This window comes from Genypterus blacodes, unplaced genomic scaffold, assembly GCF_046128005.1.
Source record: "Genypterus blacodes isolate CSIRO-AG114 ecotype Tasmania unplaced genomic scaffold, CSIRO-AGI_Gbla_v1 ptg000315l_1, whole genome shotgun sequence".
NCBI classification, from domain to species: Eukaryota; Metazoa; Chordata; class Actinopteri; order Ophidiiformes; family Ophidiidae; genus Genypterus; species Genypterus blacodes.
Genome location: NW_027467102.1, coordinates 15,139 through 40,000, shown reverse-complemented (window position 1 = coordinate 40,000; position 24,862 = coordinate 15,139). Strand labels below are relative to the sequence as shown.

Genomic DNA, 24,862 nt, shown 5'->3' with positions numbered 1-24,862 from the left:
AATTCCAAATCCCGTCTGCGTTCAGGTCGGAGACTCAGCAGGATGCCAGACGGGCACAGCTGCAGTGTGAGTGTGTGAGCAGGTCTGAGGCCCCCAGGGACCAGAGGGGGCCCTGGGTGGGGGCGGGGCCAGGGAGGTGTAGGGTGTCAGAGGAGGAGCTTCACTGAGGTTCTAATCCCTCTGAGCTCAGGAGAAGGTGTCCGTCTGGAGAGCAGATCTGTCAGCGCCCACAGGTCCATGTAACACCTCCGATCTCACTGAGTGAACACTGAACCAGGCTCTTGCTGTATTCCTCTTGATCCCTCTCTGGTCTCAGATTCTTGCGCTCTTCCTCTCGCTCTATCTCTGCATTCCCACATTCCTCAGATAAAGTGTCAGGTAGAGCGACGCGGCGGCTCTGGATGTGGCGGTGGGCCGGAGCAGAGTGTGAGCGGAGGTGGGGGGGAGAGAGAGAGAGAGAGAGAGAGAGAGAGGGGAGGAGGGTCTCTCTCTCTCTCTCTCTCTCTCTCTCTCTCTCTCTCTCTCTCTCTCTCTCTCTCTCTCTCTCTCTCTCTCTCTCTCTCGCTCTTACTCGTTGGTTGTGCGCCCTGGTTGTTGTTGTCTCCGTCTCTCTCTCAGCTCGTTTGGCTGTCAGGAGCACATGTGTGTCCTCTTAGCGTGTCGTGCTGACAAACACTGCCTCTCTGTGCTCACAGAGCCACTCGGGGCTTTAAGGCCTGATCGTCTGTAACATCGTGTGTAACCTCAGCTCGCCGTGTGGCGTTCGCTGTCAGCGCCGTCCACTTAGCGCGGCCACAGATGCCTGTACGGCCCGCTGGCACAGAACACGCCACTGTGTCACTTTGTTGGACGGCGGCTCAGAGAGCGGCCCACCCAGACGCTCGCATCAATCCAGAGCAGCGCGCTGAGAGCTTCAGTCTGGACGAGCGGCCCGGAGGCAGAGCTGGCAGAGCGGCCGGAGCAGAGCGGATCCCACGCAACTGCAGCAGAGCGGAGATGTTTACATTTCAATCTGCACTCTCAGTTTTGCCTGGACTGAGCTGAGAGCGTTTCAGCTCAGTGTGATTCATGTGCTGTGTGTTTGTGTTGGAACCTTTAGGTTTGTTTACATCAGAGTGAACTTAAACCTGAGGGAAGAGGAGGAGGAAGCAAGGCAGCGAGTTTACAACTGAGCCAGAGGACAAAGGAGGCAGGAGGCAGGAGTGCTGCTCTGTGCCGCTCTGTGCAGCTCTATGCAGCTCTGTGCAGCTCTATGCAGCTCTATGCAGCTCTGTGCCGCTCTGTGTCAGCTGACATGCTCTGCACCCTAACAGGCTGTGAGTCTCCTCAAGCCCACACACTGCAGCGCCTGGTGACAAGTGTGAGGGACGAGAGCCAGGAGGCCCACAGGAATGTGTGTGTGTGTGTGTGTGTGTGTGTGTGTGTGTGTGTGTGCCAGGCCCTGTTGACTGTGTGTGTGTGTGTGTGTGACTGACTTGTTGGATGCAGTTGTTTTCTCAGCTTGTTTGCCGTTGGCGAAGCTGCAGCTCTCCAAGAATCCAGACTGCTCACAGAATCACAATGACTTCACTTCCTGTTCTATCACAGCGGAAACTTCTTACATAATCCTACATCATTATTATAATTACTGCAAACTATGGACGGACGCTTTTATCTGATGAGTCACATGATTCAGCTCAGTCAACCAGAGAATCTGAGCTCAACTCTGCTGTGTTAGACCGAGCCTTCAGCTAATAAGAGAGAGAGAGGGAGAGAGGGGGGGAGGGAGAGAGGGAGGGGGAGAGGGGGGGGAGGGAGAGAGGGAGGGGGAGAGAGAGAGAGAGAGAGGGAGAGAGAGGGGGGGAGGGAGAGGGGGGGGGAGAGGGAGAGAGAGAGAGAGGGAGGGGGAGAGAGAGAGAGAGAGCGGGGGGAGGGAGAGAGAGAGCGAGAGAGGGGTGGAGAGAGAGAGAGAGAGAGAGAGAGGGAGAGAGAGAAACAAGTCATTAACATGGAGGCGTGGCTACAGGGAGTCTGTGTCGGGTCCCAGGTGCCTCTGCTGTGACTCCACATGTGGCCCGGGGATCAGGTGCAGCCAGGGCCAGCATCATCCCTCCATCCAGGAAGAGAAGGGAAACTGAAAGTGTGTGTGGTTTCTCCTGTCTAAACACAAAATGAAACCTAAATCTGCATGAACACAAGAATGTTAACACGTTAACACGCCATGATGATCAGATAGTCACTTGGTCTCAGTCACTTGGTCTCAGTCACTTGGTCTCAGTCACTTGGTCTCAGTCACTTGGTCTCAGTCACACCTGAGTTCAACCAACAGGTAAACACAGCTGACACAGAGCAGCACAGCCTCGCTTGTGTCTCAGCTCACCTGTGACACATCGAGGTGGCAAAGGGTCAGACACACACACACACACACACACACACACAGAGAGCGTGTGTGTGTGTGTGTGTGTGTGAGGCGTGTCTGGACCTGTGCGGGCTCATACCTCGTCAGGCGGCGATCAGGTCTTCAGTTCTCACGCAGGTCTTCAGACTCAGAGCCTCTTAATCCCTGTAATGATGAAGCTCAGGTCCGGAGTGACAGGCGGCACAAAGGGCCGGAACAGAGTGTGTTCAGGGACGGATTACAGGTTAGGGACGGAAGCTCACCTGGCATTCACACAGCGCTGCCTCCTGATTGGCTGCTGGGCTTCAGGAACCTGCTGCATTGTGGCTCTGCAGACAGTTTAAGGTGCGGTGGCTTTGTGTCTGTTGTTGTGTTATTGTGTAGATGTTGTTGTTCTCCTCTCAGGGCTGCAGGTCTCTGATGGACCCTGATGGATCCATGAATGAACAGAAGCTTAGTCACAGACAGATACTTTCTCCTCTGACCTTTGACCCTGAACCCTCTGGATGTTTGTAACTTCCTGGTTCCTTCTTGCAGCAGCATCACCAGTTGTGTGTCCATGACTTCACTGCTGTGCACACACACACACACAGGTAAACACACCTGTGTGTGTGTGCACAGCAGGCTGTTCAGAGGCGGAGCTGAGCTTTGTCAGGGTGGATTATGGGTCAGGCTCAGCTGCCGGGGTCAGGCTCAGCTCACACCTCCACAGAGCAGAGGTGCACTCAGTGACCTGGAGGCGTCAAACACACACAAACACACACAACTCCTCAGGAGAGCAGGAGAGGTGAAGCGTGACGTCTGAACACTGCAGCACCACCCTCTGCTTCACTCTGTAGCTCCTCCCCCCCGCCTCTCTCTGGCGTTCTGGAGTCGGGCTAATTGATGGGGGATCGAACTCGCGGCCCTTTTTACGGCAGGATGATGGCCCCGGTCTTGACGCAGGACAGGAAGTACATTAAAGTACTCAGGGTCGTAAAGAAGGAGTGTGTGTGTGTGTGTGTGTGTGCAGCGTCCCGTCCATTACAGCGGGAGTGCTCGCATCTTTTTATGGTTATGGACGAGCGAGAGGCCACACGTGATGACGCCGCTGTTTCCACCGGGCCATAATGTAGCATTAAGAGGGGGAGGAGCCAGTGAAGGGGGAGGGGCCAGGGTTCGACGGATGAATGAGCAGCGTAAGGTTTGCTCAGGTTTGTACTCAACGTGACGAACATGAAGGTGAACATCGTACAGGTTGTTGTGAATCTTTCTGTCTAATATCTAGAAGACTTTAATCTACTTTTCCTTTATTTAACCTCACGTTCACAAACACAACACGGCTTCATCATGTTTACCTCTAATCATGCTAACACACGCGTGTAAAGCTCCTGGGACACGCAGCAGAGGAACATGCAGCTCCGTGTGAGGGGAACAGAGAAGCTGCACTGTCAAACTTTGATGCTTTTACCAGTTAAACTTGAGTGCGTTACAGATTGATCTCTACTTTGATACTGCAGCTCTGTGGTCAGGAGGAGGAAGTGAAGGCTCAGTCGGCCGTGAAGCTAGGAAGCAGGTGTGTGTGTGTGTGTGTGTGTTGTGAAAGGTGTAGATATGAAGCAGGTGTGTGTGTGGAAGGATTTAGTGCTGGACGTGCTGACGGACAGACGGAGGGAGAGACGGAGCTGCTGACTGATGGATGGACTCACAACGGGACGTTTATCTCCATCTGAACACACCCAGCAGATCTATCTGTGTGTGTGTGTGTGTGTGTGTGTGGGAGCCCCTCAGAGGCTCGTTTATGTGTTGTAGCAGTGGGAAACCGTTTTATATGCATTGAGATTCTCCTGCTGGACGTCGGGCGGATGATGATGATGTCGTAGGGAGTGAATGTGGCGAGCGGCTTCTTAAGGTGGTCTGAGTGAATCCTGTCCTTAAGGTGGAATGCAGAGATCTAAGGTCCTGTGTGGTGTGAAGGCCTCACACACGCGGCAGACCAGGGAGTGAGATGTGTCGTCTCCACGGCAACAAAACTCCATTAACTGTCACCGTCATTCTTTCCATTATGGAGTGAAGTGGACTTGTGAATGCAGGAATGCGACTCGTACTCGACTTTAACTCGCTCTTACTGGGTTCAAGTGTCGCTGCACAGCTGGCTGTGGGTGTGACCGTGTGTGTGTGTGTGTGTGTGTGTGTGTGTGTGTGTGTGTGTGTGTGTGTGCGGGGTCAGATTGAGCGGGCCAGGTGGGTCGGCCCGGCGCTGGCACGCTTGGCACTCGGGCGGCGCTCTAAGTTTAGCTGCTGCACCGAGATACATGTGCTGTTAGTGTTAGAGCCTGCTGGGGACCAGAGGCAGACAAGACACACACACACACACACACACACACACACGCACACGCACAAGCACACGCACACATGCACGCACACACACACACACATATGCACACACACGCGCACACACACGCACACACACACACACACACACACTGCTGTGTGTTGCTTTGTGTGTGTGTGTAGTACTGTGTGTTGTCCTCAGACCTCCTGCTCTGTCTGCTCTGTCTGCTCTGTCTGCAGACCTCTGGGACGTCTAAATCACAGAGTTTCTCCCTTCCTCCTCATTTTCTCGCATCATCTCGACTTCTCCTTTCATATTTCTCTCACACTCCTCTTCCTCTCTTCTCTCACTCCATCCTTCACTCTTCCTCTCCTGCTCCACTCTGTAAACATACCTCCTTCCTGTTCAGAGAGGCTCAGGAGCTCTAAGTCATCAGATTGAGCTGAAGGTCCGAGTGGTTTTGGGAGCCGTTGCTATGGTGTTCCAGGTGGTGACCAGGACGTTGTTCTGTTGTTCTGTTGTTCTGGATGGTTGCTAGGTCAGTTGCTGTAGTGTTTGGGGGTTCTGAGGTGCTCTGGGGGGGGCACAGTAGTTGACATGGTGCTCTGGATGGTTGTTAGGGGGGTTGCTCTCTCTCTCTCTCTCTCTCTCTCTCTTTCTCTTTAGGCCCCTCCCCTCTCCCCACAGAGCGTCTATTACTCAGCCGCTCTGCTTTGATGTGTGAGACCTCACTGCTCGTGTTTGCTACATGCGTGTGTGTGTGTGTGTGTGTGTGTGTGTGTGTGTGTGTGTGTGTGTGTGTTTCAGGCCTGTCATGGCGGTTGATTGAGTCCAGACGTTGCGGTTCCTCTCTCTCCCCTCCCCCGCCCCGGGTTTGTGTTCTCAGTGTGTTTGGGGCGGCCCGGGCTGCTGCTCCCTGGGGTGCAGTAAAGTGATAGGGTGGCCCGGGGGGCTGGGGTGAGGGGGGGCACATCACCCCTGGGGAGGGGGGTCAAAGGTCAGAGTCTCAGCCCCGCCGAGTGGAGCTCAGGGCCGTGTTAGTCAAACATGCTTCAGGTGGGGCCTGTGTGTGTGTGTGTGTGTGTGTGTGTGTGTGTGTGGCTCATTTATTTATTTATTTGCTGGATGTTATTGTTCTTAAATTCATGATTATGATTTTATTATATTTATAGAGTATTTTCACCATGGTTACGCAGAGGGAAGGACAGGAAGTTGATGTTGTTACATGTGAGGAATAAACATAAATCAAAAAACAAACGGAAGAAAGGAAAATTGTGGGATTTATATGGATTTATTTGTAATATTATGGCTTTAAAAAATGGATTTAGAAAAATAATAAAAACTAGTTTATCTGGAATGATTTTCCCTTGAGACTGCAGGTGACAGGAAGGAGAGAGAAGCCAGTGGTTGATGAAGGGTTAATGAAGGTCTTTACAGGCTTTTAAACTTCACCTTCTGTCGCTCAGCATCCTGAGACGGACGAGCAGGGCCTGAATAATGGGCTGTCAGTGACCTCTGACCTCAGCTCCAGTCTAAGGTGTCAGATCCATATCGGCCCGTCTGAGGCGTCAGCCTGGAGTTGATGCTCAGAGCTGCCGGGAAGTTCAGCGGCTGCGTTCAGGTGCAGAGGGAAAGAGACAGGAAGTCTGAGGGAGGAAATGGAATCTATAAAGTCAGGAGTTTATTTACTAGATTTTATTTTAGCAATAATATTATTTTACAGAAAAGTTTCTTCTCTCTTATTTTCTGTGAATTGTCATTAGTTGAGATTTTTGAAAATATTTTAAAAAAAAGTAAATATTTTATAATACATTTCTACTAAAACATTTTTATTTTTTTTATTTTAATTTTCCAGAATGAGATCAAGTCTGGATAAAAATCTTTGCAGCTTTTTCGGCATCAAATAAGAACAAAATGAAGAGCAGAGCTAAATGAGATCAAGCTGTCGGCTCGTCTGAGGCACAGTGAGGAGCGGCGGTCAGGTGCAGGGGCTGATGGGACATTTTTAGTGGGGTTATTTTCACAGGGGCCGGCCGGGGCCCCCTGGTGTAAAGTGGCATCGCAGCAGGTCCACACACACACACACACACACACACACACACACACACACACACTTGTGCGTGCCTGCACACAGCGTCGGGTATGAACACTATGCGTTTGTCAAAAGCGGCAATTCTGCAGTGGGAACATTGTGTTGCTGTAAACAGGCGTCATGGCAACAGAAGCGCTTTCTTTTTGGGGGAGGGTGGTGGGTGTAACACTGACTGAATGACAGAAGCCTGCTGCTGTGTGTGTGTGTGTGTGTGTGTGTGTGAGAGAGACTCTAGCCCCATGCTGCAGCTTTGACCCCTGACACCAGAGAAGCTTTTTCGGTCATTAACCTGCAGCAAAGTGTGTGTGTGTGTGTGTGTGTGTGTGTGTGTGTGTCGTCTCACTCACTCAGCACATTTACATCACGCAGTACTCGTACTTTGTGATGAAGGAAACATATCTGACTCAGATGTAAACATTAATACCTCTCCCTGATTATAATGTTCTCTCTGCTTCCATGGCCCGGCTCTGTTCCCCTCAGTAAACATTTCAGTCTCTAATGTGTTTACATTAGGTTTGTATGATGCATTGCCTTCATGGCGCTGGAATCAAAGTCTGAGCGTGCGTGCAGACGTCTGAACGTGGTCGAGTTTGGATCAGAACCAGCATACCGCCGCCTCTATGTCACTGCTTCCTCCAGTCATGTTTACTGGAGGAAGCTGCTTCGCCATATGAAGTGTGTGTGTGTGTGTGTGTGTGTGTACTGGCTGAACAGTCCAAAACACGTGAGGACGTCTGCCTTCTGCACGGCAAAGAAACCGGAGAGAGATTCTTCTTCTTCTCCTTCATTCCTCCCTCCTCTTCTTCCTCTCTTTTCCATATTTGAGTGGTGCCTTCCCACACGCCGCAATGTGTTTCCAATCTGAGGGCGATTATTCACCTCCCCTGGTTTTGTTCCCAGCAGGAGGAAAAAACAGAAAGAGTGAACCGTCTATATTTTCCTTTTTTCTCATCGTCCTGTCAACGCCCAGCCTGATTGAGCCCACTGGCAGACACATTATGTGTTTAAACACACTGTGTGTGTGTGTGTGTGTGTGTGTTTGCGAGTGCATGGACAGATGTGTGTGTATATAATTAGCCTCTCCAAGTAATAATGGCTTTAACTCGGCTGCAGTCACCGCAGCGTCGCAGAGGCACCGCTATGAATGATGGGACAGGTGGGGGGGGGGGGGGGGGGGGTGATCTCCTGACCCCGGGGGCATCGGGACAGATCGACCCCATCTGGAGACCAACAAGTACAGGGTACTCACATATCCAAGGTACAAGTACTCACTCCCAGTTCTCTCAGCCCAGGACAAGGAGAGGACGGATGGAAGCAAAGAGGGACAGAGAGAGAAAGAGAGACGGAACAAAAGAGGGAGGGAGGAAGACGGAGGACGTGTGAGGGGGCTTTATACTTACAGGGGAGTTTGAGAAGGAAATTAAAGAGGTTAGAAAAAGGAGGGAAGGAGGAAGCAAGAGAGAGAAGGGAAGGAAGTGTGAAGCTTCCTACACTCAGATGTAAAAGGAAACGAAGACAGGGAACAGAAATCAGGACTTAAGCTTGGAGGGACAAAAACGATCCTGCCTGGCTCCCCCTGCTGGTGCCGGTGAGTCTCTGCAGGTCGTCTCTGTGTTGACTCGGCGTGTTGGTTCAGCAGTTATTGGAGGTAAACTGTGGGATGTGATAGAGAAGCAGCCTGCGGTTTGGTTTCTCCACTCTTTGTCCAAGATACCACAGTGTAATCGTTACTGTGTGTGTGTGTGTGTGTGTTGTGATGACAGGAGTTCATGGAGTGTGTCTTCTTGTCTTTTTTTCCCGAGAAGCTGCCCCACATCTGACCCTGCTCTTCGTCTCTTCGTCTCTTCGTTTCTTCTTCTCTTCTTTCTCTTCTGATCCGGAGGTGGAAATCCCCAGCAGTAGACGTGTGTCAGTAAAGTCCTCTGCCTCTCCTTTAGTACCTGTAGAGAACCAGAGTCCCTCCCTGTAAATCAAGTGGACGTGTTCCAGATATTCCCTGGTAGTTTTCCCGCGGGCTCTGTCTCGGGTTTCCTCCGTGTGGCTGGGTTCTTCAGTATCGCTGACGTACTGCGGATGTCTTCACGTCTGTTCTTTGACACGGCGGGGTCATCAGGCGGAGGGGACGAGTTGGGACGCGCAGCGCACCGATGATCTGATACGGTTGAGCTCAGCCAAACGTCTCCAACGTACAGAGCACCGTGTCACCGCTTCACTCAGACGTAGGTTCAGACTTAAACGCACGTGCTCCACCCTGCTGAGACAGACGGACATCTCCACAGACGCTGGACACTTGGATGGCGGCGTTGTTGTAACGTCGCCTGTTTCCTCCAGGTGGCGTTCGATCGGGTAACGTGTACGAACGTTCTACCTCGACCTCGCTCAAGACTGAAAGAACCCGTTCGTACTTTTAAAACTTGACATTACTTCTTCTCCCCTCAGACAATTCTCAGCCGTTCGTTCTTCCAACGTACGTATCGGTCAGCGCTCAGCGGCCGAGGCAGGGGAGGCGTGGCGTAGGCGGGTTGTTGGGTTGTTTCCCGGCCGGTGCGGGGGAGGGACGGAGGCTCGGGGGTGCAGAGTCTCATGCGGGCTCGTCCTGATTGAAGCTGACATGTTGAGATCCTGTAAACAAAAGCAGAAACGCTGGAGCCTGGACGCCGGTACATCATGTACACAAAGAGTACTCCTTTGTCCTCTGGCCCTGAAGTAATCAGAGCTGAGAGAGAGTAACAGTGTGGGTACTGTCTAACGCCTGAGTGCTACCTGCTGCAGAGGGCTGAGGGCCGGACTATGTGCAGTAACTCAGTTCATTTAAAGCTCCAGCACTTTGAGTTTTGCTATGAAAGACTTTTATCTGACAGTGTAGATTCATATTTAACATTCAGGAGGAGAAACCATACGGGTTGTGATCGATCGACTCCTCTTTGTCTCTTTGTTCCTCATTGTTCTTCTCTCCCTCTTCCACCTTTCCTCTCTCATTTCTTTCCTTCTTTCTTCTGTTGTATTCCGTGTAAACACACTGAACGTCTCCTTTTATTGTCTGATGACGCCGCGGAGCCTCGCAATGTTTCTCATGGACGTTTTCTCTTTCCCACTTCCTGTCAGGTTCTATCGCGGGGACTACCACATCGACGTGTGCATAAACGACTACCTGGACGTGTTCTGCCCTCACTACGCCGAGCCGGTGGCAGACGAGCGGGCCGAGCGCTACGTCCTCTACATGGTGAACTACGACGGCTACAGCTCCTGCGACCACACCGCCAAAGGCTTCAAGCGCTGGGAGTGCAACCGGCCGCTGTCGCCCAACGGACCGCTCAAGTTCTCCGAGAAGTTCCAGCTCTTCACGCCTTTCTCCCTGGGCTTCGAGTTCCGCCCGGGCAGAGAGTACTACTACGTCTGTGAGTACGCCGCCCCCGCCTCTTGGGTTGTGTCTGAAATGTAGGAAGCAGGTTGAGTTTGAAGGTTTTTGGGCCAAGATCTCAGCCGCACTTGCTTTGAGGAGAAACGTTTGTGAATCCTTGAAACAAAAGCGGAGCTGCGAGGGAAGAGTTTAGCCTCTGCCACGGTCTTGAAACGAAGGCCGAGCCAGAACACGAGCCGCGGGGCGAGAACACGTCGGCTGTCTGAGGTTTGATCTGAGCTCAGCTTTCTGCCGCCGCGGCGTGTGAGAAGCTTCTGGGAAACGAGTGCGTGAGGAGTCGTGTTTTTACGAGTGAGGTCAGAGCCCCCGCAGGCGTGAAAGACGGCGGGATCGCGGCAGACACAGACGCTCCACAGGCTTTTATTTTGAAATTTTCACTCTGAGAAACCAGGCAACACAAATTAACTGAAGTGATTAATCGATAGTAAAGTTTAAAGCTTCGCAAACAGTACAATGTTTTCCACAGTTTGAGAACCAATATGCAACGGTGCATTCAGGCGCAGTTGTAAAACTTATTCCCACCCTGACTGAGTCCAAGCGAGCAGCTGGGAGACACAGTTGTGTGGTTATTGCGACATGTTTCAGGATGATGAATTACCTTTCTCTGCGTCTCTATTGGATCTCTGATGTCACTGGCCGCCTGCCGCCTCTGTTGCAACTCTACCTGCTTCCTTTGTCGGGGGGGAATGTTGCGGACCGTCAGACTTGCCAGGGAATCGCCTCCGTTTGATACAATCCCAGATTTTCCAATTCTCCTCTAAATGTTCCCCTGGCTCGGCGTGGGAAGCGAGGATGATGTTCCCTTAGACTTTGATGATTGATGATCCGCACGGAGACAGACAGAGGGCCGGAGCAGGAGCGGGTCCATATGTCCCGGGGCGGTCTGAGGCCATATGCACGGTCTCTCCCATGACTCATCCATCAGAGAGCCGGGATGAAATCACTGAACGCACCTCCGGGAACAAACCCACACCAACCTGTCAGGCCGCTTCACATCATATTAATGTTTCTTCATTTGAATGGGGGTTGATTGATAAGTTTTGAGCCCGGGCGTCGTGTTATTTCTCCAGTGTTTCTGCAGACCTATCACGTCTGTTTAGACTCGTGGATTCTAACTCGCGACCTTGACAAAGCAGGCCAACGCACAGTGATTGTGAGGTTTCCTAACGTGAGCGTGACCCAACTCCGTCTTTACTCATCTCCTCAGACTGCTGCGTCTAAGCGGCTGATCTCTGCCGGGCTCAGTCGCTCTCTGCGTTCTCCTTTCACTCTCTCACGATTCTTAACTTTCGTCTGCGATGCTCCAAACTCTCGCCGACCTCAGAATGTTCTAATGTTCTCTCCCGTGTAAACATGACGTTTTTCACAAGGGTCCTCATCGGCGTCTGGTGGTTTTACAGTAAAGGGCGTCGTGTTATCGGCGTGTCAGATTGCGTGTTAACAATATGCGTCCCCGTCTAACAATGGCTGATAGTTCATCCAGGTGCTGCGGCTGTAAGGGGGCCCAACACGTATTAGTGACACACAGGGGGGGTTATGTGTTATCTGCCTCTGACTCAGTGAAGACAGACGCTCCTTTGTCCTCCTGTACGCTGATCGCCCTCCGCCTCAGGCAGGAGGAAGAGGAGGGCGGAGCCACGTCAAACAGTGATACCTGCAGATTGGCAGGAAGCCGACGGACAGATACAAGCAGAGAGAATGATACGAGGCATGGAGAGGCACAGAGACTCAGAGACTCAGAGGCACAGAGACTCAGAGACTCAGAGGCACAGAGACTCAGAGACTCAGAGACTCAGAGACTCAGAGACTCAGAGGCACAGAGACTCAGAGACTCAGAGACTCAGAGACTCAGAGACTCAGAGACTCAGAGACTCAGAGACTCAGAGGCACAGAGGCACAGAGACTCAGAGACTCAGAGACTCAGAGGCACAGAGACTCAGAGACTCAGAGACTCAGAGGCACAGAGACAGAATATGACTTTGAACTGGAATTCATTATTGCTGATAATTAAAATGATTTAAGATTTAATTTGTTTTCACGAATTCGAAAATATATTCAGTCTATTTCAATTTTTGACTGAATATCAATTTTATAACTCTAATATAAAAATTTAACTTTCCTTCCTCCTCGTCTTTGTAAATCCAAACTGAATTATAAACTCACATCCAGACGCTGCTTGAAGTCTTCATCTTTAAGGATGAAGGTTCTCTTATTTTTCTATTTAAAGAATTGAATCTGTAGATGTTGTAATCTTGATTGAGTTATTTTTGTCTAATTTAAGCATAATTTAGTTTTTTATTCTAAAGACTCACATGAAGGAAATTTAACCACAAAATTAATTCAGAAAATCAAATCTAATAAATAATCAAGCGCTCCTTCAGGTCTCAGCCGTCCTCACACTTTACAAACTTAATCCCAACATTCCAAATCTAATTTGGAATGGGACGTGGTGCGAGTTCGAGGCTGCCTCAGACTGCAGGGATCTGAGGCATACAGGAAGGTCAAAGGTCAGCGGGACTACAAGCTCCTCAGTGGCATGTTTTTCTAATAATGACAGGGGGGGGGGGGGGGGGCTGATCCTAATCTCCCAGGATCGAAATCCAATTTTCCGAGGAGACAGTTGAGAGTCTGTGAGACAGACAGACAGACAGACAGACAGAGACACACACACACACACACACACACACACACACACACTCACACACACACAGCCCAGCAGGCTCAGCCCAGACCGGCTCGGCTCAGATCTGCATTCAGAATGACTCCTCACCTTCACATTCCATTCAGACAAACCTGAATTTAGCTGTGTGTGTGTGTGTGTGTGTGTGTGTGTGTGTGTGTGTGTGTGTGTGTTTTCTTTCTCTCTTTCTTTTTGCTTCCTTTCTTCTCTACTTTTTTCTTTTGTTCCTTTCCTTTCCTTCCTTCTTCATCCTCTGTCCTTTCATTCCCTCCACTCCCCTCCTCCTGCTCCTCGTCTCTCTCTTTCTTTCTTTCTTTCTTTCTTTCTTTCTTTCTTTCTTTCTTTACCTTTACCTCCCTTCACCGTCTTTCTCCCTCTTCTTTCCTTCCTTCCGTCTGTTCTCTCTCTCTCTCTCTCTCTCTCTCTCTCTCTTTCTCTGTCCTCGTCTGAACTCTGAGCCGTGATCTTCCTCATCCTCACGTCTCTTCCTTTGACTTTAGACACACGACAACTTAAATCCACGCTCAGTGTTTTTACTTTGACCTGAGGGGAGATCACCAGACTGACAGCACATGACTCTGTGTGTGTGTGTGTGTGTGTGTGTGTGTGTGTGTGTGTGTGTGTGTGTGTGTGAGAGATGGAGAGAGAGAGAGAAAGAGAGAGAGAGAGAGAGAGAGAAACTAATTACTTTTTGTCTGCAAAACAATCACAGCAACAAAACCAACGTGTGGTTTTTAATCTCCGTCACAATCAGAGGAACACAGGAAATGAGATGTGTAACAGCTTGGATCACATCAGCAGACAAACACTCAGCAGCTCCGTCGCCGCGGAAACACAGAGACTCTCGTCCAAACGTGTCGGAAGTCAGAGAGGAGGACGGAACACGAGCCGCGTCTGGTTGAGGAGGATCGCTGGCTCGCGCTGCTTAATCGCCCCGGTCTGGGGTCAGAGGCTGGGTGGTTTCCCAGCATGCATTGGGCCAGAGGCAGGCTGTGTGTGTGTGTGTGTGTGTGCTCATTAAATAAATCTGATTTGATGCTTCACAAATCTTTACTTCCAGCCACAACTCGATTTACTTTGATTCACTCGATACTTCACTGAATTCATAAATATCGCCATGGTAACTTCATTAGGCTCTAAGCCGCCCTCAGGCCTCAGAAACCAACAAACAAATGAAACCACAGAATCTGGAAATTAAGGATTTAAAAGTTCTGATATTTATAACAAAGATTTGTTTGATTTCTGATAAAATGTCGCCGTAAAGTCGAGGAACATTCTGACATAAATCAAAGAGTTTGGATCATTTGGAAGAAGGCAGTGTTTTATTGTGATGATTCTTCTAACATGTTTCTGTTCTTCTTCTGTTTGTCTCCTCAGCCTCCACCACTGATGACCGAGGAAGACGAACCTGCCTTAGGCTCAAAGTCTTCGTCAGGCCGCCCAGTGAGTCCAAACTGACCGCGTTGTTTTAGTTCTGTCGTCTTCTGTCTGGTTCTGTCTGGACTCTTCTCATGTGTCTCTTCCTCTTTGTCTCTGTTCTCCAGACAACTGTGTGAGGAGCACCAGCAGTGAGCAGGAAGGAGTCGACTTTGACGAGAGGATCCACAACTCCCTCGAACCCAGCGGTGTGTAGGGACCCTGTGTGTGTGTGTGTGTGTGTGTGTGTGTGTGTGTGTGTGTGTGTGTCAGCTCCAATACTCATTAAAATGTGAAAGTTTCTCATTGACTGAACTGCAGATCCGTTTCATGACACATTTCTCTTATTTCAACACTCCGATTGTTTTTCACATTTTTCAGAGCGCATCTGTTCTTTAAGGAATCATAATTTTGATATTTCCCCCCCCCCCAAAATCAAGTTAATTGATATCTATCTTTTAATCTTTTTAGACTTAAGTTATTCTGACTTTTGAGACTCTTATTTTCTGTTTAATCAAAAATAAGAAAAATTAAGAAACCCGTTAATACTTATTTTGTATGAATTTTTTCATTTTCAGACTAGTTTGTTTCCCATAGCGACAACAATCTGTCATTCATTTGTGATTGATTTTTTTCCGTCTGTTTTTTACTTTAAAATCTACATTTCTTTTTTTGAGCAATTATCATCTTCTTCATCTTAATGATTGTTGTCTTACATTTCCCTGTTTTTGCATCATGATTTTTCGTCAAAATACAGAATTTAAACAACAAACTTCATGGTTGAACAATTAATCTACTGTATGAATTATTTGAGTTTATATTATTTGTTAATTTTGTTTGACTTATTACGTTGCAGACAAAAATGGGATCTTTTATTGTAGAATACAACAACAACAATAATAATAATAATAATAATAATAATTATAATAATAGTTCCTGTCTCCTGGTCTTTCTCTTCCCAGCAGACGACACGAGTCACGAGTCGGCCGAACCTTCCCGAGCAGACGTGAACTCGGTGGGACGCCGCCAGACTTCGGGCCTCCTGCTAAGCTCCACCCTCCTTGTCCTGGTGGCCGCCTTGTGTTTATAGCGCCCGGGTTTGGACTGTCCTGATGGGACTGCCCCCCCCCCCCCCCCCCCCCCCCCAACCTGCCCCCCCTCCCCTTCCCCCAAGGAGCACTTTTTTTGCAAAAACACTGACGGTCTCTCTCGGCAGAGGGAGAGACAAAGGGACTTCCTGTCGGGGAAGCATTCGTTTTTTTGCAGACTTTTGGAAATGAAAATACCAACTAGTGTGATTTTCAAGTTTTCTGGATGGATGCTGATGAATCACGGCGTTCTGAGGTGAACTTCAGCTGGATGTTTACCTTTAACACCTCTTCATGTTCACAATATGCAGATGATAGACTCTTATTCCACACACACACACACACACACACACATGAAAACATGCAAACACGCAAACATGCAAACACGCACACAAAGCACAAACTACACAATCATGACTCTTCATCTTGAATGGAAGAAGCACTGCAGGATCTCTCCGCGTTTACAAACGTAACATCATGGCGTTCAGGAATCATGGTTAACCGCATTTAACACAATCAACTCTCACATTAGAGCGGAACGTCGTCGAAGGATTCTATCGGCTACGTGTTACCTTGATGGGCCAACAAGAAGGAAAAAAAATCAGGCCGTCCGTTGCTAGGAGACAGCTGCCGAAGGGGATGGGCGGGGCCTCTTTGATGACTTCCTCTCAGGTGAATGCAGTCGTTGTCTCAGACTGTGAGGCCGGACGCTTAAAACAAAAAAAGAAGGTTGAAAGAAAGAAGCACTCGTCTTCTAGTACTTTGTGTCTTTAATGATGGATTAATGTTTTCTGTTTTGTAATGAATCACGTAAGTGTAGCAGCCAACACGGGTGTGTGTACAGGACGATATGTGGGCGGAGCTAAGGAGGCGCGCTGCATTTTGACAGACAAAATGTATTTTCCTATTTATTGTGAAGTCCTTTGTGCTTTGTTTCTGTTCTGGTTTAGTCTGTAACTTCATTAGAAAGAAGGCAATAAAAACACACAAATAACACCTTTTAATTTAGTTACACACACACACACACACACACACACACACACACACACACACACACACACACTTAATACAATCACACTGTGCACTGTGGGATATTTTAGTAAATTTGACTTTCTGTCACTGAAAAACAAAATAACAAAATCAAAAGTTAAGCAGCGATTGAGGACTTTGATGTTTACAGACGGCGAGCAGAGGAACATCTGGATGCTTCTTTACTTTACACTGTTGATTATATTCTAGAAAAGAATTCGAAGAGAAAAACTTGATTTCCAATTTTTCTAAAAAATTAAAGAATAAAGTCAAGTTTTCTCCAAAAACCTTAGATGGTCTTAATTATTCAAAATCTATGACGTTTTTTAAATTTTTCCTTTCTACAAAATTTTGAATTGATTGAAAAGTTTGTAAAGAAATCTGTGGTAACTTTGACATGAATCACCAGATTAACCCTTCTCACTCTGTCTGCAGACAACAAAGCCTCAGCAAAGCTCCAGATGTGCCCAGAAGTCTTCCTCAGTCTGCTGAAGAGTTTGTGTTTGACAGTGAAGCATTTTAGAGACAAACACAGTGAAGATCAATAGAACTAAACTTGAGACTCTGTTTGGATTTGATCGTTGTGTCCAGGAAAAAAAGACAGAAACCATTGAATATTTGTGCTTCATCATAACAAACCACACACACACACACACACACAGACACACACACACTCTCACTCCTCACTGCTGCTTCAGTGACTCACTCTAACTCATGTACATAGAAGAAAGAATTAAGACACAAATCAGGCATGAGTCCATGTCCAACTGTCAGACTTTCTTTTCCTTTCCAAAATAAAAGCCCCCACACCAACACCCCCGCCCCGCCTCCCCCGCACCCCCCACGGCCTGTAGTCGGGGTGTCGATCGTACGTGATTTACTTGCCCCCTTTGATGTCGTTTTAAGTGGCGTCTGTACAGAAAATACACCGCTGCACCATCGCACGGGTTATTCCTGGAATGAGGAATCGACCACCAAGAGAGAAGGAAAGAGAGAGAGAGAGAGAAGGAAAGAGCAAGGGAGAGAGAGAGAGAGAGAGAGAGGGAGAGACAGAGAGAGTGAGAGAGAGAGAGGTGTCCTGTTCCTCTGGGGCGAAGTGAAACTCGACCACTGAAGAACTTGAGAGAGAGCGAGGGAGAGAGATGAGAAGCTTTCAGTGGAGCTCCTGCTGAGATCAATAGAAACGTTCTCCTCCAGCTCACAGAGGAACATACGGTAAACAGATCGGCTCCATACATCACCACGCTCACAGCCACACACACATTCAGGTCCCAGTAAAACACTCCAGTGGAATAACTGACCTGCTGCTGGAGAAGATCAATCTGTGACTCACATGGGTCTGTGGCTCCCTCAGATGAATCATTCCTCCCTCAAATGAGCAGATTAGAGCAGAATGATGCTCAGATTGTTCCCTTATCTGAGTCACCTGTTCCCTCAGACCAACAGTCTCACTCTGTTAGTTCCCTCACATCACTGATTTCCCTCAAATGATCACGGAATTTGTTTCTATAGATTAAAATATGAGTGAGTATTCTGATCTTTGCCCCTCAGATGAGTTCCCTTTGATCTTGACCTCGTTTGTTCCCACAGTCAAGTTTATTCTTTATTCTTTACCTTTTCCCCAGGTGTCACTGTGTTTATCACAAAGGTTTTGGTTGAACACATCCGACTGATTTTATAATGATTTTTAAACATTTGATAATGACGACAGCGCCACCATCTGGAGAATGTTTACACGTCCTTTATAAGATGCTGACCTGTGGGCTCAGAAGCTCCGACTGTTAGATCGGCTTCGTCTCCACGGAAACACAAACCAGAGTTTTGTGGATACTGTGTATCCAAAAGGTGTGTGCGTGTGTGTGTAACATCCAGAGACGTTTGTTTGTTCCTCACACCTGCACTGAAGAGCGACTCAGCTGAGACGCATGATTACGCTTCCTCTTCTTCTACAGGAGGAAGTCAGTGTTTGATATGAAAATGCTTTATTTCATTTTCTATGTCTTTTATATGAAAGTGTCACTCAAACTCACCGTGCGCTCGGCGTCCCAGCAGCTACGCTCACACTCATCCTTCTGAAGTGAGATCAGTGTGAACACGAGCTCACTTTTAACACACGACGCAATCCAGAGCAGCAACAACAACCAAACACCATGACGTCACGATAAAAGAACCCTGCTGGACATTTCTGGCATTATTATTATTATTTCTTGTTCATCAAACTGCTGGGCTGCGATGTTTCCCCTCCAGCTCTGCTCCTTTGTGATCTGAATGGATCTGTGTGTTCTCACAGAGATCAGGCATGAATCCGATCTCAGGCCACATAGGCAACTGATCTGCTATGAGAATCTGATTTGGTTGATTGATGCTGTTCAGGAAGCTGGTGTCTGGAAGGTGAAGGTAGCTGCTGATGTGCTGGAGCCAAACTCCTCCTCTGTGTTCTTTGTGTGGTGTCGACCCTTGGGTCTCCTAGCTGCAGAATGTTTCATGGTCCCTTGTTTACGTTTGTTTGTGGTCTTTGCTGTTTTTTGAAAGCTACAGTAGCAAACGGTGAGCGAAGCGACGTTCTTGGAGATGAATTCAGGCGATGTGACGAGTTGTACGAGCGTGGAGGCTCCAGTGACTCCGCCTCCATAGCTCACCTGGGATTCCCATGTTCCTTGTTGTTCTTGAACAAACTCTCAAACTTCACTCTCTTCACATGATTCTGGACATCACAGCGTCTCCAGCTTCTCTCCTAAAACAAGCACACTCTGAAGCACACTCTGAAGCACACTCTGAAGCACACTCTGAAGCACACTCTGAAGCACAGTGTGTTAGTATGTTAGAGTGTTTGTGTGGAGCCTGTTTCCATCACAGACTCTCACGTACGTTTACATGCAGACTGACCTCTGACCTTCGTCTCAAGTCTAATGAAGGAAAACTTTCAGGAGGTTGAAGTTCACACGACTTGCTGGTTCGTTCGATATGCCGCCTTGGTTGAGCGCAGCACTCTGATGGGTTTACATCCCATCATCACCGTCTGTGGCTCAGAGTGACACATGGACTTTAAACACATCAAGTTTCTAATCTGCATGTAAACAAACTGACACAAGGACACGTGAACGCACAGACATCATTTGAGCGTTGTGTCGTCATGGTAACAGCCTGGTGCCTCCATCAGCTCCGTCCTCCTCTCTGTACTCTTACTCACTGTGTTCTGTAACGTTCCCACCAAAGCTCCATCCCGCACCAGACTTTTCTACAAAAAAACAAAAAGCGGTGGTTTCTCTGTAAATACACGTGTGGGCGGAGCTACGACTAACAAAAAGTGGTTTAATAAAGATTTCTTTGTGGTTGTAAGTGCTGCGTCTGCTTTGTGTTATTAATGATTATGCAAATGAGCGCCGAGTGCCAGCGTGTCGTCTGGGCTCACCAGGATCACACGGAGCTGCAGGGAGACACCAGGCAGCTGCTCCGCTCTAACGTGGAGGTCACTCACCCACGGCAGAAACAAAAACAGAAACACTTTCGATTAATCTGGTGGGAATGTGCTGCAGTGTACGGGACGTAAGCCAGGAAAAACTTCTCACACGCTCTCTGCTCCGCTCGCCACGCCTGGCTTCTCTCTCTCTCTCTCTCTCTCTCTCTCTCTCTCTCTCTCTCTCTCTCTCTCTCACCTTCCCAGCAAAGATGTTCAGTATTCCTGGTCCTAATTCCAATTCTTTGGAACGTGCCCTCAGTGGTTTGGCATTGTGGTGTTTGAGGGAAGCTGCTGATTTATCACACACACACACACACACACACACACACACACACACACACACACACACATACACACACTCTACAGTACAGCAGAACAGTTAATTTATTCACTAATGATTGTGAATCACAGGCCTACAGACACAAAAGGAGCCAGGTTATCCTCCATTAACGCTGCCAATCCCGACTAATTCAGAAGATTGAACGTAAACAGTGAACAGGAAGTGCCAGCAGGAAACCGACGACGCCGTCTTGTTTCAATCCAAGTTCTTTTCCATTCAGAGGAGAAGCAGCTTCCCCGTCCCCGGTCAATCTGTCTGTGTGTGGAGACAAACTGAGTTCTGGTCCCGTAGAGCAGCAGCTGCTGTGGCGAGGCACGGCGAGGTTCCTCAGCTCAGACTTCATCCCCGACGTCCGGTAGGAAATCTCTTCACTGAACACTCCACTTCACATTTCATTTCTTTCATTAATCCGGTGAAAGTCTCTTATCTTGGGCTTTCATTCTCCACGGAGACGCTTTTAACCCTTTAGGCCCATTTGGATCCCTCTCAGAATCCTTCTGAGGGCAGGAGAAATGCACCAACATGCTCCGTCCTCCAACTCACACACATTTCCTCTTCCTGAGTGTTTGAGGTGACGTCTGCTGGTCTCAGTTCCACGCCGATCGAATCGCTTTGCTCCGTAACATGTTTTCTTAAAAGCAGCGATAGGATCTGCAGGTGAGCCTCAACCCGGGACCCCTGACCCAGCAGGACCCAGGGGCCCAGCAGAGCCCCCCTGCTGCTCCAGCACCCAGGTACTCTGCTGCACGAGCACACATCACTGCTCAGAGTGTTTCAGTCTGGAGAAAAGTGTAGGAAATGTTTAATAGACTTTAGATACCATGACGGAATGTTGAAAGTTAGGAAGATGATGTTTTGTTCATCTCTGAATGTTCCTGAGCTTCAGTCAGAGACATGGACCTCCATGTTCTCACAGTGAGCAGTGTCTGTTAGTCTGTGATCTTCTTCACTCCTCTGTAAAGCACTGGAGACACCCAAGCCCACCGCCACAATGCATGCTGGCCCTTTGGGGCTCTATGTTGTGTTGTGTTGTTGTGTTGGTTCATAGCATTGTGGTAAATTCCTCCCGTAGCGTCCCCGTGTTTGTACTTGTGATGAACTTCAGTGTTTAAAGTCTTCTTCCATGAGACGTCTTCATCATTTAGTCTTCCTGTCCTGTGTTTGCAGGTGCTGGATTGTGGGAATGTCTCTTAACTCAAATTCCCACTTATAACCGGCTGCTCTTATCTTGTATTTTTGGATTTGAAGGAAGTTTGCTGCTTCCTGCTCTGTGGATTATAAAAATACCCATGATGCACCTCTTGATATGAGCCTATGTTGTTCTTTCATATCCTGTCACATTCACTTTGAGTTCATGGTTGTGTGGAGAAATGCAACAAATAATGAAGCAGTACAAATTTTAGAGTAGGAGGGGTGATTGATAAGTTCTGAGCTGCTTAGTTCACAACAAAGTGCAACATTTTATACCACCTCCAGGAAAAGGTACAGCTCAGAACTTATCAATCAAGACCTGATGGTGCAAGATAAGTGGGTCGATTTAATTAGCTACAGTGGGAACAAAGACATGACCTCATGTCTGCTCAGGCCGCTGTTTTTCTCTTCATCTCTCGCACTCCATGTTCTCTGCTTCTGTCTGAACGATCAGGGGTTAAATTCATACGTTTAAGCTTTTATCTTCATCAAACCTCAGTGTGCAGCACCGACAGAGATCAGCTGCTGGTTATGTAGAAGAACGTGTTTCAAATTGAGGGAAGCAGAGAAGGAAGGATGGTGGGATCAGGAGGAAAGGAAAGGAAAGGAAAGGAAAGGAAAGGAAAGGAAAGGAAAGGAAAGGAAAGGAAAAGAAGTGCAGACTGACAGACTGAAGGGGGGAAACACAAAGAGGACTATGAGGAAAGGGTGGAAGGGAAGAGAGAAGAAAGGAAGGTGCATTAAGCAGAGAAATGTGTAAAGTGGAATATTTCCCTCTTAAATGTCAAAATAAAGTGGAAATACTGGAGAAGTAAAACCTCAGATGTATTCTTAAGTACTTGAGTAACTGCGTGGCTTCATTTCCGTGCAGTAAAACGACATAAAAAGACATTTTATGAGTTGTGTTCATTTGTCTGGAGGTGAAAATGAGACGCGGTCGTGAGCTGAAGCTCCAATTTACCCAGCATGCCTCACAGATTGGTACGTTACCGCTTTGACACCTTCTAACTCATAATCCCTCATTTTCCTGATTAATATTCCCGTCGTCCTGCTCTTAGGAACGTCTCCTGTGGCTCCCGTTAATTTGATCTCACAGGGGGAGCCGCCGTAAAAACCCAAAGCTTCCTTCTTCAAACTTTATTCCCGTCCTCTTCAATTTAGCTCAGGGCTCAAACAGATGGAATTGGGCGACGGAGCGCAGAAAATGAATGGTTGTGGGGAATGAGATGTAATATCAGCAGCCAGACGATCGGGCCACCTCCAGAGAGGCGGCGACCTTTGACCGCGCCGCAGCACGGCCACAGACCCAGAGGACAAACCCATTTCAGGAATCATCTCGGAAAGTTGCCCAGGGACGGAATGGATTACTGAACTCCTCGTGTTCCCATAATGGAGACCGCACAAAGTCTTACACAGCATTTACTGTTTATGAGCTAAAGGAGCGAGCGGCTACAGCAAAGTGAGTTCACAAAGGAAGGTTGATTGATAAATGTGAGCCTAAGCTAGAAAACTCATTCACCCCAATCACAGGCTGTGACCCAAAGGTGCCGCACACACTCACACTCACACACACACTCACACTCACACACACACACACACTCACACTCACACTCACACACACACACACACACACACACACACACACACACACACACACACACTCACACTTATAATCAAAGCTTTGGGCTCAGAACTTATCAATCAACCCCATATCATATCAGGATCGATCAGGAGTCAGATTTCAGAATTGGAAAACAACAACAATTCACAACAAATGCCAGGACTATGCAATTGTTTTGGCTCAGAACTTTTCAATCAGGCCTGTGTAACACATTTACAGAAATTTCCCTGACTGATCCAAACGCTGTTTCATGTTTAATCACTGGGTGAGTTTATTGCTTCCGCTCAAACATTCCGTGAGCTTCGGGACTGTAGAAGACTCTTTTTATAATCCGTCCACAGAACCTCACAGCCCGGCTCCTCCACAGCCGCACCATCACACAGAGCGGTGTTGCCGGTGCGTGCGGACAGGCGGGGATGGACCCCATTACCCAACTCCCACATATTCCCATAATAGAGACCACACAATGGCCCAGCGCTCCGCTCCTGCCTTATTCAGTTTTATGTAGGCCATCTGTAAGTCCACTCAGAAACTAAAAATAAGGAGCTGAGCAGCCTGGTCTCTCTGCAGAAAGACGCTTTGGAGCTGAATGGGATTTGTGAAAAGACGGAGCGGAGCCAGAGAAAACAGAGAATGCTGCTGTGATTAACTGGAGGCCGGAGAAACGAGCTAAATCTATTACTCACACACTCGCAGCCCTGCAGAGTAAACTCATACGTCTGAAGAGCAAAATCAATACGGCCTCTTGTCCTGACACAGCACAGTATGGAGCCACGTGATTGGTCATTATTTTTACCCCCTGTGCCACAGCACCCAGCCGTTTAACGTCTTTAAATAATGTCACTCTGGGCCGTATTGATCTCTGCAGCGTATTAAGTTATAGCTCAGGTCATTATTATGTATTTTTACCGTGTTAGAATAACAGCAATGTAACTTAAATGCATCAATTTAAAAAAAAAAATCCATTCACCTATTGAACCCCAATTAACCCTTAGAGGTTTCAATCCTGTCAACTATCAAACTGCCAAAATCAAACATTCCTCATATAAATCTGTATATTTTGTGCTGTAGTTCAGACTTTATCTGCTATTCATACATTTTTGTGTAAATCTGGTCTTTCCTCATAAAGTTAGAGACATTATTTGCAAACACTGACCTTTCAACATTCCGTCCACCAGGGGGCGTTCGGCTCAGTGTGACTCGTAAACATGAGGCCCAGTGAAGTGGAGCAACGTGTCCAGACCCATGCATTTAACCCATCCTAACCATCCTAACCATTAGCCACAGCAGAGCGCCCAGGGACCAATTTCAAGTCTGGGTCTCTAATGCCTTGGCCAAGGGCAAAGGCAACGGCTGGAGCAGCGGGGAAATGTGAGAGCGGGGAGGAAACCCAACACCCGGGCCGACCACAGGCTCAACATGCAGCACTCCTGACAGGCATTGACAGCTTGTCTTTACACGCAGGGAGCCCGGACACATCCAGTGTGGCAGCCGCTACCGACGTGTCACCCAGGAAGGGTTGAATGATAAGTCCTGAGCCTGACACCTGATAGGCTGTGATCATCTGAGACCAAACAGGTTCCAGCTAAAAACCCTTTTTTAAGGAAGAGGTGAGAGCCTGGGGTCAGTCAGTGGGTTTACATCCACTCAGTATCAGTCCTTACTGCTGGGTTCTGCTGGGTTCTGCTGGGTCCTGCTGCTCTCTGCGTCCTCCTGACTCATGGCAGTTTGAGGCGTCTCTTCCCAATGAGGAGACGCATGAGGCAGCAGTAGTAAACATTGATCTGTGCCTTAAGCGCAGTATAATCAAAGATATAAAGTTGATGTCAGCAT

The 24,862-nt window shown here is 48.3% G+C and overlaps 1 protein-coding gene across 2 annotated transcripts in view; it reads left to right on the top strand.

Annotated features, from left to right (window-relative positions):
* The window catches only part of LOC142988315 (ephrin-A5-like), a 40,509-nt gene extending 25,078 nt beyond the window's left edge, over nucleotides 1-15,431 (top strand). Inside the window, exons 2-5 of one of the 2 annotated variants that reach the window (XM_076137444.1) lie at nucleotides 9,889-10,181; nucleotides 14,262-14,327; nucleotides 14,429-14,509; nucleotides 15,266-15,431. In XM_076137444.1, the coding sequence (XP_075993559.1) occupies nucleotides 9,889-10,181; nucleotides 14,262-14,327; nucleotides 14,429-14,509; nucleotides 15,266-15,390 (565 nt within the window). In that variant the 3' untranslated portion in view covers nucleotides 15,391-15,431. Of the gene's footprint in view, nucleotides 1-9,888; nucleotides 10,182-14,261; nucleotides 14,328-14,428; nucleotides 14,510-15,262 lie in introns of both variants that reach the window. The other variant, XM_076137443.1, reaches the window with a different exon arrangement.
* The last annotated feature ends 9,431 nt before the right edge of the window (nucleotides 15,432-24,862 follow it).